At 40.4% G+C, this 17825-nt stretch overlaps 1 protein-coding gene across 13 annotated transcripts in view; it reads right to left on the reverse strand.

Annotated features, from left to right (window-relative positions):
• DMD (dystrophin) overlaps positions 1–17825 on the reverse strand; it is a 1219670-nt gene that overhangs the window by 40103 nt on the left and 1161742 nt on the right. For all 13 annotated transcript variants that reach the window (XM_061999893.1, XM_061999885.1, XM_061999868.1 and 10 more), the window contains 3 exons: positions 15828–15985; positions 7265–7431; positions 5068–5179 (listed from right to left, as the gene is read on the reverse strand). In XM_061999893.1, coding sequence (XP_061855877.1) covers positions 5068–5179; positions 7265–7431; positions 15828–15985 — 437 coding nt within the window. The remainder of the gene's footprint in view (positions 1–5067; positions 5180–7264; positions 7432–15827; positions 15986–17825) is intronic.

The following is a 17825-nucleotide window of genomic DNA, read 5'->3' on the forward strand; positions in this document are numbered from 1 at the left end:
TAAGGGTCAGGCGATTTTCTGAAGCATTTTAATGGAAGATTCAGTTACTTTAGTTAGGCTGCACTCCCTCCTCTGCACCTCACAGAGACACTCAACTCTGAAATACCTCTCTTCCACAGTAAATTAAGTTCTTCCTGACCCACATAATGATATTGCTTCTGCAGTGTATCTAATTTGAAGGAAATAAATGAGGTAAAAGTTAATCTTTCCGACATTTTTAAATGAGTTCTATGCCTTCTATTTAGAGAGGGAGGAGGTGCTGGGACCTATCCGTCTAGCCAACTTTCCACAGCACTGTTGAAACACGGATGTATGTATTTTTAACAATTGCCTGGGTAGAAAAATTAAGAATGCACTGAAAAATAATCTGCAGAAAGACTGAAATGCATTAACAGAAAGGACCAACACTATCCCTGTACTGACAACAGCTACAAGCTTCATGTAAGAGAGGAAAGAAAAATTTTGGCTCTCTTTCTGGTCAGTCTGTGTGGTAGGAAAATTCAGTGCATGCAATGACTGGTATGGAAGTGACACAGCAGAACCTACAGCCAGTACAGGAGCATCTGTGTTTTAAAAAAACTGAGACAGTGCTCGATAATGAGTATCACTTCCTTAAGATGTCAGAACTAAAGACACGTTGGAGAAGGATGGGATTAAGTATGCCCAGACCACCCAGAGGTCTCCAAAACAGGGATTTACTGAGGCGGCCCCACATGCCCCTGGCAGAAGGGAATTCCCTCTGCAGAATGCCACCTGCAGTGCCTCCTAGGAGAGCTCGTAAGGAAGCTGGCAGGAGGACAGCACACAGAACACATCTGCTGAGTACAGAAGAAAACTTTTACTATTTAGTCTTGGCATAAATGGATTAAGCACAGTTTTCTGTTTGGATTGTTCACCTGCATAATTTATAACCATTTAAAACCATTTATTCCTGCCTTGTCTGTTTTCACTGTTGTGAACACTTTCCACTGCATTTTACTGTAATTTGGATTGTTTCCAGGTATGATTAACAACAAAACATTCTTCACTTCAACCTTCCTGGTACTGTTGCCCTACTTTGCACCTCTGAACCTTCTGCATCACAACTAAGAAGTTAGTGTGTTTGCACAGAAACATCCCAATCTAGCTGGTTGCACAAGAATCCCAAAAAGAAAATATATCTCCTAGTGATAACTAGAAGCACCGGGTAACTCTCATACAATCCAATCGCTATTTAAAAAGCGTTAAAGGAGAATAAGAAAGGCAAAGAAAATGTGAATACTATGTGGACAAGATGATAAACTGAGGCTATTTTCAGCCAAACTTTCTGATTTAGTTCACAGATGTTTTATTACATGTGACTTCTAGAGTAAAATAATCCAAATCAAAATTCTGAGCAGAACTGGCTTACAATGAAGGAACAGTGGAGTTTCAGCAGCCCAGCAGTCTTAAATCAAAGCAATACATAGGCAGTTGGGTCGATCATGTTCTCCAACTGTGCCAAAACCAAAACTATTTCATAAGAAATAGTTCTTCTAATTCACATAAGAACTTTTCTGACTTCTCCCAGTTTGGTTTAATAAAGTGCCTTGCCAAATACCCACTCAAGACCGCAGTCTCGACTGTAAACACTAGTTGCAGACAGTTATCTGAGTTTGACATACTTCCTTCTAACAAGGTGGTTTTTATGCTGGTGTGTCTCTGTTCATTAAATCCAAACAGAAGAATGATCCTACATTTAAATCCCAGTCTAGAAGCTCTCTTCTATGCTTTATTCAAAATCTCTTAAAGGCTTCTGAACAACATATCCAGTTGTGATGCTTTCAGGAATAACTGTTGAAATTCTTCTCTCTAAATAAAAATTTGGGGAACTGCTTTCCCCTTATTCTGCCTCAGTCTTTTGCAAGAAAGCATCTCAGATATATAGTGTGAGTTCTCAAATCTCCCCTAAGCCAAAAATATCAAAAAGTAAAAATATCAAAACACTTCATTGTGCACATCTAGCTATTGCAAAGATACATCAAAGGCAGCATCACACATCTTCTGTCTGCCAAAATGCATGTTAAGGGAAGACATTTTTGTCTGGAGGAGGTGAAGGAAAAAGTGCTCTGCCACCTGCAAACCGCTTTTCATTCATTTAGAAAACAATTACATACTAGATATGATAGCTTCAGTGGATATGTTGTGCAGTCATACAGTACTTGGGGTTATTTTTGCAACAGTAGCAACACAACAAAGATCAGGGCTTGCTGTGCATCACATTAACTTTTTCCACCCCCTAGTTAATCCTTCTCTAATTCAACCGGCTGCTAGCGCAGCCAGGCACAGCACATTAGCACGGGCTGCTGGAGTTCAGGATTCACAAAAAAAAAAGTACTGACTATGAATGGTTCTTTATTCTGATCCAGCAATCTGGACACGGTTGCAGGTTTCCCCGTTCACCACAGCTCAACTATTAGCAATCTGTATTTTTTGAGAGAACAGAAACCTGCTGGGCCTCTGTCCTGGTTTAGGCCCATCAGGGAACAAAAGACCACGATTAACCTCAAGTACCAGACCTGAGGATTGCCAAAGGACAGGGAAAGCTTAATTGCTGCTTAAGGTTCAGGACAAAACAGACCAGGATACTCTGGTCTTGGGGAAGAAAACAGAATAATTTAATGCAACATCAACTAAAACATAACCTTAAAACCCCAAAACATAACCAAAACAATACAGAGTGATACAACAATGAAGAGCCCAACCAGCCCTTTAAGACCACTTTCTCCCCACTCCTCCCCTCTTCCCGGGCTCAGAGCCCTGATCCCAGTGTTTTTACCCCCCCCCCCCCCCCCCCCCCAATGGCTCAGGGGTGCAGGGAGTGGGGGTTTCAGTCACTCTGTTCCTGATAGCTTCTGCCATTTGTCGCTCCTCAGGGCAGGTGCACTTTGCACCAGTCCTCCCTGCAAGGGTGGGGTACCTCAAACACACAGAGCAGCCCTGCACAGGCTGCTCTGACGTGCATTTATCACAAAAGCTGCAGCTCCTCTCTGCCTCTCGTGTGGGGCTGCTCTGGGGCACACAGGCTCTCCAGCACAGCCTGCGCCATGGCCGTCTCCCCACACAGTCCCTCACCCATCTTGGTGCACTCACACGGAGCTGCTGGTAACTCTCAGTCCTGCCATGGCCCTGCATGGGTTGCAGGGGTACAGCCTGCATTCTTGCCATGGCTTGCAGAGGGATCTCTGGTCTAATGGTCCTCCTTCCTTCTCTGACTGTAGCATCTGTGTGGTCGCCTCCATCTTGTATCACTCTTACACCTCCTGCCAGCACTTCAAATTCCCATCCCTAAATAGTGATGGCAGAGGCGCCAGATTGGCCCAGCCAGGTTGGAGGTGGGTGTGAACCCAGGAGCCAGGGGGAGCGTCCAAAAACTCTTTACCGGGTCTTCACTGCAACCCGCTCCCCCTGTTACCAAGCAAAAGCTGCTCCTTGCTAAACCATGACAGCCTCATTGTGGCAGTGAGTCGTTGCAGGGTGTGGGGATGTCTAACGATCCTTTTTAATTTATCTCTCCTCAAAAGATGTCTTAAGAACAGGTTAAGAAAATGGTAGGAAGATGCTGATCTATGCACCACTCACAAATCTCCCATGTCGCTTATCAGCAAGAATAAGAGTAGCAAACTGCAACACAAAACTGCAGCCCATTCAGCAAGGAGATATTCATCTGCTGCTGGATGGAATGGTCTAACATGGTCAGTCTCTCGCTCTGCCTACAACTGGATCATGAGAGGTCACTTGAGGAATGCTGCTGTTATGCAGAAGTCTGTTCAGACCTGCCGGGGCAGTGCCAGCATTTCCCTCTGACTTGACTCGTGCAGCAGTTCAGGCCAAATGCCCTTTCCACTAACCTCAGCCCCGAGGGATGACACTGAAAAGCAGCAGCCAATGGGTACTGACAAAAAAACTTGCAAATGGACATTAACTGCCCTTGCAGAGATTTGGATTAAACGCTGCCGTTTAAATGCTACAGTGAAAGTTGATAGATAATGTAAATAAATATCTATAAATTATAACTAAAAAACACTCCACCAAAACAAAGCAAATCTTGCTTTACTGTATTATTTTAGGCCAATAAATTTTTATCTCTTTCCTAAATTTCTAAGAAAAGCTGAGAGTCTTTACTTCGTTTTGGCCATGCCTTTTTGTTTCAATGAAGATGCAAAGTCCATTCCTATAACTTTATAATGCTAGTCCATGAATAACTACTTTGATGCTTTACTTTTACCACTTATACTTGACCAGCAGATGAGAGTACAAGACTAGGGGCCATCTCATCACAGGAGGAAATGACAACCAGAGACTGCACTGTTTCAAGATTACCACAAACAAAAGCAGAAGCAGCGTACAGAGAAAGCAATATGGAATTTTCCTTTGCCAGCTCTCTAGTATAAGAGAAACATTTACACAAAAGGCAATCCTTTCGAGAACTCTGAAAGGATGAAGACCCTCATCACATCATCAATGCAGCACATCTGTGTTACATTGCACTGAACACTCTGGCTTCCAGTCTTCAGAAATTGAATCTAACTTGCTTCTATTGAGAATTTCTCTGGTTTTTTATATCATCAAAGGATCATATAATGCAAAGGTACCATTAAACAGTAAAGAACTTAAAAAATGCAATCACAGTGTTCCAGGGAAAACAAGTCAAGCAGCAACTTGCTGAGGAAAGGAAGAAAGATCTCACACTGATGCGGAGAAAACATTGTGATCTAAGACACAAGGAGTATTCACACAAACCATGGGCTTCTTGCAGGACGCAAAGTGAACTATGGCCCTGAACATGGAACAAGTCACTAGCATGCAATAGTACACTACAACACAGCATTGTACCAACACTGAACCTGTTTACTTCAAATCATTGGAGCATCCTTTACCAAGCATCAGAAACTGCTGGCATGTATAGTATATAAAAGGTGATTTAATCATAGCAGGGGAGGAAGAAAAGATACCCAAATGCTCCATTGACTTGCACACAGGACAAAAATAAGAACATCCCATTCTAAATAAGATGGGACAGTAAGAGTCCATAAAACAGCTACTTACTGGTGTGCAGTACTCCACCATGGGATAGTGCATTTTATGACCTTTTGCAACACGGCCAGAGAAGAAGCAGCTTTGGCAGATGTCATAGTTAAAGTGCTTTAAACTTCTGTACCTAAAAGAGAAGGAAAAAAAACCCAAACCCACAGCTTCAGAGCTTTGCATGTGAATGTTTCCTATTAGCTTGTCAAGTTTTCTGTGTTACAGTAAGTTCTCTTCCCTGAGATATCACACAGTGTGAAATGCAAGCTCCTCTGCCACAGAGGGACAGGTGTTGCTGCCTCAGATGTTTATCAAAGATCTCAGTCTTCAAAAAAAATTATCATTGGGCAACAGTGAAGATTTCTACACAATGACTCTCTCTTTACATATGAAAGACATCACCACACTTTTTTTTTGACTCCAGTGCTAACTTCAGCTCTTTTGCTCTTAATTATGATCCCTAACACAAAATGTCCTGAGGAAGTAAAATGCAAGTAAAGGCCTCTTCAGCAAGTCACTCCAGCAAACTCTTGAGTGCTGCATACAAGGTGGGAATTTGTTTGCATCCTTCCTAGCACACCTATCAAAACAACTTTACTGTATGGCATTCCACCCAAGCAAAACTCTGAATGCACTTTTGGGCCATTATTTAATCTCATCAGCAATATGAGGCAGCCAACTGTTGTGTTTGCTATGCTGAAGTGCTTGAAAGAGCTGCAGGCATAAGGGTTGTCTTGTTCCAAATATGTGACACAGTTCAGTCACAATGACCTCAAAAGAACAACGTTTTACATGTAGTGAGGCACACAGTATTAGCTTTCTAAAACCTTTCCAATACAGTATCTTTTTGTCAAGTGTGTACACAGAGTTTCAATGACTTGCAAAGACAGAGAAAAAATCTGCCACAGACAGACTCTACTATCATGATAATATACTTGCTATATAAATTCGAGAGACAGATGAGATCAGTCAAGTAAAATTAGATGCAAATGCAGAGCTCCAGTGTCCACTTCCCGGGTTCTCAATCCTCACTACGGACCATACATTCATTTGCAATCCTTTGATTTTCCAAGTGCTGCATTTTTCAATTCCACCTACCTGTCTTTGGCTGTTTATACATCACACATTACGTGTAAGTAATTCAGTAGTTTATAAACCATCTCTGAGAACGGGAAAATTAGACTTTATGGATGTGTTGAACTACTTACATCCCATCCCTATCTCTTCCTCAGTAATATTTGTCATTTTCCAGTTAAGATATTCAAAGGGAATCAAAGCAGAAAAAGAATTTAGATGATTGAAAGAACAGCCTCACTGAAGAAAACCTCAGACTCAAACCAAAGCAATACCTTCATAATTTCCCCATTTTCCACTGACTGTAAAATTGCATAGCAGAAACCACTGCTCCACTACTTGCATAACAGCAACATTCATGCTGTTCCAGGTTAGCGTGAAATGATGGCTTTTCTATGTGATACTGCTTGTTGCTGTTGTCTGTCTAGGTTTTAGAAACAAAATTACAGAAAGCTCTATACCACAGAAGGAGAAATGCCAGTGGCAAAAAAGACCGTGCATAAAAAGGACAGAAACCACACAAAGCAGCTATTGTGGAGCAAAGTGATAAAACAAGTCTAGGCATAATTGAAAGTGAGTATTTACTTAGCCTTTAAGTGGATTCTCAACAGGCATACCAACACATAGTCATTCTACAACAGTGACATTCATTGCCATAGTAACCATGGTGTCAATCCAGATGTTTAAACAGCCCAGCAACATTTCCCCCACTCAGGTTAATGTTCCACCAACAACATTCTTCCTTTAGCACAGGTAGCTTTACATATCTGTGAATTTTCAAGGAAATTCCTTGCTTTATACTATGACAGAAAGGAACTCATTAGGATCCAATTCAGAAAACCTAACTGAACATATAGGACACAATGAACTTCCTAGTTGTACAATTCACTTGTATTTTGGTTAAGGCATGGAAAGACTGGGACACAGAGGAAGGGCTGTATCTTAAGTAATGGATTCTTTCTGTTCTCTTCAACTCTCGCATCGCTATACTCAGTCCAGGTGTCACTTTCCCTCATGTCTCATCACAATTATATTTTCTCTGAACAACACATGTAAAATGAATTGCATGATTTGCCTGGAAACCAGCAGAGATCTTGACCTACCAAGCAGTAATACACCTATCAGAAAGGGAGTGAGTCTGTACCTGAATCCAATAATCGGGCACTCCTTGCAGATGTTACACTTGGCTTGGTGTTTGGCAGTCTCAGCAGCAGCCACCCTGTGCAAGACGGGCAGCCACACCATGGACTGTGGTTCCAGTCTCATCCAGTCCAGGAAGAGGGCTGCTTCGATCTCTGGTTTGTTGTTGGCCTGCAACACATGGGGAAGAAAGACAGGAGCTGAGCACGTTATCTGTCTATTACCAACTAATTAACAGCTGAAGCCACTTGCTTCCTGCCTACTCCATGTCTGTTCCCTGAATATACTCCAGCTTTCCCCTCATTCTTAAAAAAAAAAATAAAAAAAATTAAAAAAACTTTCAGGATTCTGCCTTCAAGAGCTGAAAACTATTATTAACGTTTCAAATTTCTCTTTCTTTTACTACCTGTTACAATAGACAGCACTACCATGTCTCTGTCATCGAAAAAATCATCCACTCACAGGATCACTTTTTATGCCTGATTCTGTGTTCAGGGAGATGAGAAAGATGGGGCAAAGGGGGAATACAACAAGCCATCTGCATTGGTAGAGGTGACGCAGCCACCACAAAGAATAGTGCAGAAAAAGGGCAAAGACAGAGTCAGTGTTTACAGGGAACATCTCTCCGGTGCGTGAGGTAGTGTGAAGCCAGCACAAAACTGGTTATCTGAGCATCTGGGAGCTGGTTTCAGCGTTGAAAGCAAGGTGATGGATCAGGTGGGAACTGTGAAGGGTTCTGTTGAGGGGGGAGGATGGGAGGGAGGACAGGTCCCCACAGGGAACAGCCCAAATGATAAAGCAGGATATCATCCCACTCCATTTCTCTAAACAATCACTATGTTCTAATTCAAATTCCTTGAGACGGTTCTTTCCCTGCTGCCCCACAGAAACAGCATATTTATGGACTGAATATATTTAAATCCTCTGTTTTCCTTTTTCTCTGGGCTTCAAATACAGTCCTCAACGGGCCAGTCTTTTATATTTCAGACTTCACAAGGCGGACTGTCTTCCTTTGTGGTTCCAAACCTATTTGAAGCATTTAAATAAATAATAAGCATTAATGTATCATGTACATGGACCAAGATGAATAGAGGATTGTGTCCTGGGTTTTTTATGCTTGTTCTCAGATACTTTTCCAGTTTCTCATGAAATCTGAGTTTAGAATGACCTAACTAAAACCTTATTCAACTAAAAATGCTAGCAACAAGTTTGGAGAAAAAAAATTTCACAACTGATCTAAAGGAGAGAGAGCTATAGGGAAAACCAATTAGTTATGTGTTTGATGTTGGTGGTTTTTATTTTGAAGCTAACGCTGTTTACAATCTTGACAAACAAATTAACTGATCAATACTTCAAGACTGAGAAAAATGTGAAGTCTTCTAGAGAGAACCCCTGGCCATAAGAAAATCTGCAGAACCTCCCACCCCCTGGATATCTCCTGAATAATACATTGCATTAAAATTGTCTCAAAATGCTACTGTAATACTTTGATTAATTAGAAACAAAGAGATTTTTTTATCAGGGCTTTCTTCCTGAGATGCTAGTTTGGTAAACCATCTAAAGACTCCTAATGACTGCATTTAAGATTCAAGTATATGGATTTCTAGTAAAGTGATACATGTCCTTTTTGGATGTCTGGAGTAAAACCATGAAACCAGAATACATTTAATCTATAGTTATTCAGATAAAGTCCTTTGCAATTTAACATTCACTACAAGTCTTATGGAAATGGAATAAGCTTTTTTTTTTTTTTAACATACACTGAAATATTTCCTAAGATTCCTGCATTAAATCCTATTCCTCTGTTGTTTTGTTCACCTTTTTTTTTTTTCATGTAGCTACATAATTTAGGAACCTCCCCAAAGGAAAAAGAAAGAAGTCAAAAGTACAATAAGCCCAGCCAATGCTGGTAACAGGATTTGTTTGAAACAGCAGACACTGCCTTCTGGTGCAGAACATTGGTGAATTTAATAGAACTGAATTAATTCTAGAACTCTCCTAAGAGAAAGCCATATTTATAAAATATTACCATCTATATGTCTGTTCTTCAGCTAGCAGCCAGGGGGCTGAGGGGAGACATTCTGTGGCTCACTCAGTGAGCCAGCATCAGCCAAGAATGATACCGGGAAACCATGACCCTTCCTAGTAGACTACACTTTCTATACAGAAGTCCCCTAAGCCTCTAAAAAATGTTAAGATAAACTCTTTAATGTGCCATTTCTAATAGAAAAACATGAAGTGTACAGAAATGCTGCAGTGTAAGCTGCAGTCGGAATAAGAATGAGCTGCTCAAAGCACTGCTCTCCACTTGTAGCTGTTTTAAATTTGCAGGGAAAATGCTGCGGCGGTGAAAGACTTTGTGTAACACCCAACCATCTATTTTAATTTCGCAGTCACTGTTGACTGCCAGTAGCCCCAATAACTGCCTACCCAGAGCTCCGCACGCTGGCTGTACAACACCCATGCTCGGAGAGATTAGGTGCATTAAAATGTATCAGAACTGGTTCCGAATTATATTTCATGAAGATTTAAAGCCACGTGGAGAAAAGCTGGTCAGGGTCAGACAGTATAGGACAGACAGTTCTTGACTGTTCCCTGAGCTGCTATTACAATTTTTTTAATAACCTCTAAATCCAGTAAAGGCAGCAGCTGAAGATTTTACATAAGGGGAAAAAGTTGGAATTCACACAGTTCGTATCTGAATCAACAAGATCAAGCTGTAAAGAATATTAATGGTTCTTCTCTTGAATACGTTACTTTGCAACTCCCAATTTTTATGGTAATAACAGAGCAAATCATAAAAGTAGAATTCATAAAGCCCTTTCCATCTTACAAGTAACATTTTTAAATAGGGGACATTCAAATTCATTATGTTCCGGACATCTGTTTTTCAGTATTTATTTTGGAGAAACAATGGAAGAATAGGAAGTTGGGTGGTGCTAGCATCTTTATGCAATACTTGGGAGTTGAATTTTTCAGGTTTTTTCCCCTCCTGTTCTTCCAGCTAGTAGTTTAAAAATATGCTACATTAATTTTGTCTACTCATAATATGAAATATGCTCCAAAATACATTCATCATTTTATATGAACTATATGGTATGTTTTTGAACCAAGTCAGACAATATGCTATAAGCTACACAACAAACTATACTGACTATGCAGTGTAGGAAATCAATTGGAAATAAATAAACATTGTTAATGTAATGTTGTTTTTCATCCAGGATGCAAACCTTTAGTTTAGTCTAAGTAAATATTATTATGGACAAACAAAACTTATGACTCAAAAATTTAAAAAAATTTCAAAAATGTTCAAAAATTCAAAGCAAGCTGTGAACAACAGCACTGTCTTCCTTGGGTCAGACCAAACCCTGTTCAACCTTGTTTTCCACTCTGGAGTGGCTTCAATATGTTTGTGTTCTCTTCATTGCCAGCTGGTAAGAAAACACAAGTCAAGAATTCATAGTTTCTGAAAGAAGTGTTACTATAAAGGTAACTTTGGGTGATTGATATAAACTTAAATCTGCCTTGACCCTTGGAGCAGGTGTTCTAAGATCATTACTGTGATCCCTTGCATTATGTGTGATTGCTTTGACTACTGCTGTCAATGTTTTCAGTGTTGTGGCAAAGAGCAATAAAACAAAAAACCCAAACCGTTAATCCAGAAGTGAATTAGTGTACATTTTTATATCATCCACGCTTGAAAACACAATCTTCCTTCTTACCATCCCCCATCCCTTAAACTATTTTAAAATAGATCTTTAAAAGCAGTTCACTTGTAGGGCTCTTGAAGAGTACCTCTCAAAGTCAGCGACAGGTTCACAAAATCCTGCTGAAATAAAACCAGAATTGCTGCTTTATGACATTTACAGCATAGCAGCTTGAGGAAGGATTTACTAGTTCCCTTAGGCCAGATCATCCCTGTCAGAGCCAAAAGCAGAAGAAATATCCTATGAATAGAAAACAAGGGCTGCCTGGATCTCTCAACAGAGATCAAACGCCTCAGCGGTAACTCTGCTTTTGAATGCTGTTTTTGTATAGACTTCTATATAAATATACACATATAGTTACTTTTATACAGTACTGATGTTTCCTAACTGTTCAAAAAAAACCCAACTCAACCCATCTCTCATAAAACATCAGCCCACCCAATTTAAATTACATCATTTATGTCCAGAGTCACTACCAAGGTCCTGGTCCAGGATTTGCAATACCCAAACTCCACCTAAAAGGGCTAACATGTTGCTATTTTGGCTTTTATTTGCCTGAATAACTACACTGGATTTGGACAGAGTCAAGTGGTTGCAAGAAACAGGTTGATCTTGCCTCATCACTGATGAAATATAAACCTAGAAATGTAGACTATACAACACAAGATACTAAAATACTTTCTTCTGTCAAAGTGAAATGAAACAAGAAGGTTTAAAAAGTGGATATGAATTAACTGTATATATTTTACTACTCCATAGCTTCATCCATACCAGTTTTTCACACCAAGTACTCTACTTCAAGTACACTCTCACAAGAAAGAGTATTTGAAGTGAGTTTATAACCGAGAACCAAATATCCAAAATTTTATTGAGAAACAGCAAGAGACATTTTTATCTGAGTCGCACTCTGTTCTTGCATCACATTTCTTAAATGTCCCAATGTCACAGTAACTCACCCAAGGCAGTGATGTGAATTCCTAGGTCCTATTTACACTCTACAAGAAAAGCATATTAATAATTTTCCACTATGATTAAAACACAGCGTGTGTCCTTCAGTCCATATCAACTCCCTATCCTGTTTACTTAAAGTAACACACCCATCGCAGAACTAGAAGTGCTTCCACACTGCAGTGATAGTGAATTCCCTCAGTTTCTCATGGACCTATGATTACTTTGATGCAGTCTGAGTCCAAGCAGAACTATATGGTCTTCAAATAGTCATTAGATCAAGCTCTTTGCTCTGACTTAAAAATATTTTTTCTTTAAAACCTCAAAGAAGAAATTATCTCCCCCTGCCCCATGTGGGAAAGATGAGTCACATACCATACTTTTCCTCCTAACAATTACTATCAATATCTTCCCCTATATGAAGAAAACTATGGAAAGCAACAGTTAGGGCTGAGGGGCTGAAAAGTAAGAGGGCAGCAGCAGCAGAAGCACCCATCTGGGGTAAGGGAATCTGCTGCTCGGCAGCAGGCAGAGCCAGCAGGGGTGGGCAGTGGGTAGGCTGCTGCCAACAGCGGGGCTGGGAAGCTCCATGCTCCCCAACCTTCATTCCCAAGGACTTGTACTTCAAACTATAAGGCACAAGATATTTCCCTGCTACGGCCGGGAACAGTAAACATCCTTTTTTTTTCTGCTGCTGTGCAGACAGACAAGGCCGTTGCCAGGGCACCTAACCTAAGGGGGCTGGGAGAACCATTGCTGAAGTACACATTTGTTGCAGACTCTGACATGACTGCAATTTATTGCTGCCTTATCATCACCAGAAAGAAAAAAAAGAAAAAGAAAAAGCTCTAAAGAAAAAGCATTCCTCACTGTGAGCACACAAAACAACCACTTTAGTTTCCACACAGTAATATAGACTATGAATCTCAATAAAATGTTATAAATTGAATTATCTCATTTCAGTAAAAGGTGGCTTCAGGGAGCTCCATGTGCCATTCCTCTTGGCCATCCAGCTCCTCCAGTTGCTCACTTTCCCAGGCTGTTCCCTGCCCTGCTCCCCTCAAGAGCACTGACCCCGAGCCTGAGCACCCTCATGCCTCCCATGCACCATCATCTTACACTAATAGGATGTCTCTGTGCTTCCCTTCTCTCATTCTCCTGGAAAGGTCTTATATCTTCCCCCCATCTCCATTCATAAAATCATAGAATCATTTCAGCTGGAAGAGACCTTTGAGACTGAGTCCTGCCTTTGTCCCAGCCCTATCAATCATAGACCATTTCCCTAAGTGCAACATTCAGCCATCTCTTACAACACCTCCAGGGACAGTGACTCCACCACCTCCCTGGGGAGCTGTTCCAATGCCTGTCAACCCTTTCAGTAAAGAAATTCCTCCTCATATCCAGCCTTGAACCTCCCCTGGTGTGACTTGAGGCTGTTTCCTCTTTTCTATTGCTTGTTACTACGGAGAACAGACCATACCCTGCCTTGCTCCAACTTCCTTTGAGGTAGTTTGAGAGAGTGATAAGGTCTCCCCTGAGCCTTTTCTCCAGGCTAAACAGCTTCAGATCCCTCAGCCGTTCCTCATATGAGACGTGCTCCAAATCCTTTACTAGCTTGGTAGTCCGTCTCTGTCCAGGACCACTGTGTGCTTCTTGTAGAGAGGGGGCCCAAAACTGGACACAGTATTTGAGGTGCAGCCTCACCAAAACCGAGAACAGGGGAATGACCAACCTCCCTAGTTCTGCTGACAACACTATTTCTGATACAGGCCAGGATGCCATTCCTAGCTGCTCATCTTTTTCATGCCTCATCTTACTCACACTTCTGTTTTCTTCATCACTATTATTCCTATGGCTGTTCTTCAGTCATTCTCTAACGGTTATTTTTCTACTCAGTGCCCTCTCCCTCCTCTCCATCATAGCTCTTCCTATGCTTGGACTTTTATGCTCCTCATCCTAGGACTCTGTTCTGCCTATTTTTGTATTTTCCCTCCTTGGTTGAGCCTCCCTCCACCTTTCTGGTTCTCCTAGATGATCATCTGTTCTACTTGCAACCCAGGTAAGAAACCACCTCCCTCACCAAGTTAAAATGAGGCTTCACACAGAAGAAAAAAAGAGAATGAAATCTCTCTTGCTGCACATAAGTAAGTGCAAGTAAGAAAAGGTAACCTCAGGTTTTCCAATGTTCTGAAAGTGTCCAGTGTTCCAAAGTATCAAAGATTGTGCCCAGTTGTGCTTGGGCTGTTTCTAAAAACGCTGGCAGTTGAATGCAGCACAGCATTCAGCCCACTGACATGCCTTCATTTATTGTTGATTCATTTTATTCAAATGAACATTTATTTTCCAAGGTCATCCTCCTACTTTATACACTTTATGGTTTTGTGTGTCCATTATGAATGTTCCTGGTTTTCTCATATCATAAACATACAGAACAGCCGTTCCTTTTCCAAAAAAAGGGTTTTATCAGATTCTGAGGTCACTCTCATCAGTTTTTCAAAAGTGTTGGAAGTGCTGTTGCCATTCCCTTGGGAAAACAAAAGGATCCATCAAGTCCTAATTTCTGAGGAAGATCATTTATGCAAAAGAGCTCTTGATCACAGATTTGCTGTGGCACCATTTTATGTTGAGTCTCACTTGAAAGCCCAACATGGAACTTGGGGCTTGAAAGCCACAGCAGCTTCTAACCTAGCTATCAACATTACTATGCATCGCTTATCAGCGTGGCTTATCCACTCATGATATGGCCCTATAAAACTTTAATTTGGAAGTGGTATCAAATACAGATTACGTCAAATACAATATCAGAAAAGGTCAAGACATGATTGATGGAAACGGGAAAATGTGAATTCTGTAGAATTAGAAGTTTAAAAAAATAAAGAAAGCAAATGTTCCATCACAACTGAAGTTTGCGGTGATTTTAGAATTAGATTCTTCTCACAATCACTATGTGTAAGAAGACTACTTCCAAGTATTAATATTCATTGAGGGGAAAAAACCACCAAACTTGCTGTGCTTGCTCACTACAGAACTGAAACTACTAAGTGGAACTTGGAACAGCAAGCAAAAAAGCAAACAACTTCCCCCACCCCCAACCAACCAAAAAAAAAAAATCTCCCACCAGGGACAGTTAAGGGATGGGAGAGAAGCTTTTCTTCCATTGTAATGTAGAAGACGCATTGAGAGTTAATCACAGACCATACATTACCTCCCCTCCTCTACCTTTTCATTAAGCAGCTGTCTTCATCTTGTGCATTCTGCTGGTGGTTAGGATAAGGATGAATAATTCCCTTAACTCTCTTCCTCTCCAGATTGAATAGTTTACAAGTTTTAAAAAGAGCCTCCACTTTGCCATGTATTCCTCAACAGATAGGACAGGAATTCTTTCAGTACTCTTTAAAGAAAACTGGCATTATCCATTTGAGCAGTGGAAGGAGCTCATTGAGCACTCCTCACCCCTAGACAGCACTGCAGGCAGTTGCTCCTTTCCTATAGCTCCCCTGCGCACCTGGCTGTCACTGGTATGTCTATGACCCAAATTTAGGTTAACCATTGCTGTTCACGTGCATGGCAGCAATAAATGGTGATCTACTACTAGCAGTAGAAAACTGTAAAACCGGGAGCTGCTGCAACAAAGACTTGAACTGATTGCAGGGTTCAGTTACAATACAAGTCTCAATGACAACTATTTACTGTCTGGATAACAGTGTAATCTGGGCTTCTTCCACCATGGCCAGAAAAATGGACTAATTCAAATACATCAAAGGAGCACTTTCATACACCAACAAACACCCTCATTAAATGACCCTTGGTACCGTAATCCCCTTCCAGATTTTTAGTCCTGTTGGGAACAGGCGGGCTACCTCAACACAAACTACAAACCTGAAACTTAACAGTGAGTAAACGTGAACTTACAAACTGGAAGCAGCTTCTGACGCTCGGCTCGATATTGCTGCCCCCAAAGGAGGCCACTTCCCCCAGCTGCCGAGGGATCTGGATGGAGTCATGCAGCAGGAGCCCCAGTCGGCGTTGATCACAGAAGCCCGTGGAGCTTGCCACTTGCTTGAACAGGTCTGGAGGAAGGAAAAGAGTATCAGCCAAAGCACTGCTACCGGGATGCGGCCAACAGCACAGACACTCGTGTTCATGTCTCAAAGGCTCATGAGTGTGGACAAGAGCGTTGGCAGACATGAATATAAACGCATCTTCGGTGTGGCTGCTTCTCTTCCCATACACATCAGGCTTTTTTTTTCTGTTAAATATGCAATCTAGTGATAGTTCTTACTAGCATTATTTGCTTGTACCTGGAAAGAAAGGTCATTCTAACACAGCACCTGGGGCATTAATGATAATAGCAGCCGTGACTCTACAACGTGGCCAAATAAGCAGCAGCATCTTGGAGTCACAGCAACACAAAGGTTTTTAAAATATCCTTTCAAACAATCTCACACAAGACACAGCATCTTTTCAAGTCTTAGCAATCAACATACAACTCATAGAATCTATTTCCCTTTCAGATGAGTTGAACTGAAAAACAAGAGCCTCTAACATTAATATATCGGAATATTTGAATCCAGGAGTATTTTTAAAATTAAAGAAAAACATCACAGGATGATGGAATCTGCCATCTACCAGAAATGTTACTATCGTATTAAGCTTTCACTTCTGAAATGAAATTTCACTTGAAGACATGTTCTGTTACTGCATCATTCTAGAAAAGTATTTTTATAAGACAGAATTATTACTATCCTTTTGTAAGCTCAGTTTGATTTGGTGGGAATTAGTTATACTACACACATTCTAAACAAGATTTAGAATTCATAATAATAAGAAAAATCAGGTTAGCATTAACTGAAATACTTATTTGGTAATATCCCTTTTGACAATATACGGTCTGAATAAATTCTCCTTATTTCTCCAAGAGTTAAAAAAAAAAAGTGTAAGAGATGGGTAGAATAAAATAATACCCTTTTTTTGAGTAGCTTTAATGTTTCACCTGACACCAGGGACACAATTATAAAGGTGCTTCAGCACTGCTCAAGGTAACTTTCCTAGTGCTGCTTTGACACTTGTTTTCTTCCAAAGGAATAAAATAATGACTAGAGAAAGGATTATTTTTTAATTACACGAATTTCACTCTTGTCAAGCCTAGTTTTAGAATAAGTAATTTGGGGATAAATCCTTATATCACCTCTGCAAACTGGAGGACTTGTGCTCTAGCACAACCAACTCTGCTCTGCTGTACAAATGAGAGAAAAAAATTTAAAGGGCTGCATGCAACTCATTGCAAACTTGCAGCAACACTAATAGTAATTGCACTACAACCTTCAACAATTGCACTTCACAATGGATGGTGAAGCCAGATTCCAGTCTGGAAGGGACAATTCCTTCCACAAACAGTTGAGCTTTTAATTTTCTCATCATTAAAACATGAAGTATTCCATAAACTTAAAAAAAGAAGAGTTATGCATTTACACGTACACACACTGCAGGAGACTATTAAGTACAAAAAAATGTTTTCCTTTGTAACCCTGATAATCCTTAATAAAGTATCACTTTTAAGAAATCTTTTATTTAGTAGAGACACTTTTCAAAGATTTTCTGAATATTTTGTTTCACAACACTCACATCAAATATCTAGAGATCTAAACTGTGACATTCATAGTGATTGCCCTAAATCTGATCTGATTTATACGCAGTCATGCACAGACTCTGTTGTTGGAACTGTTCACTTTCTCTTTAGCATTCTTCAGCTTTCATTAGTAGAAGAATAAAATAATGAAAAATTATGAAGAACTGCTATGGTATTCGGTTAAATCCTAAAGGTTGTTTTTTTAATGTTTTGGGTTTTTTTTAAAGTGCATGAATGAGTTACAGCAGTCAATTTAACTAGAGAGTAACTCTTGAGAACTA

This window comes from Colius striatus, chromosome 1, assembly GCF_028858725.1.
Source record: "Colius striatus isolate bColStr4 chromosome 1, bColStr4.1.hap1, whole genome shotgun sequence".
Classification (NCBI taxonomy): domain Eukaryota; kingdom Metazoa; phylum Chordata; class Aves; order Coliiformes; family Coliidae; genus Colius; species Colius striatus.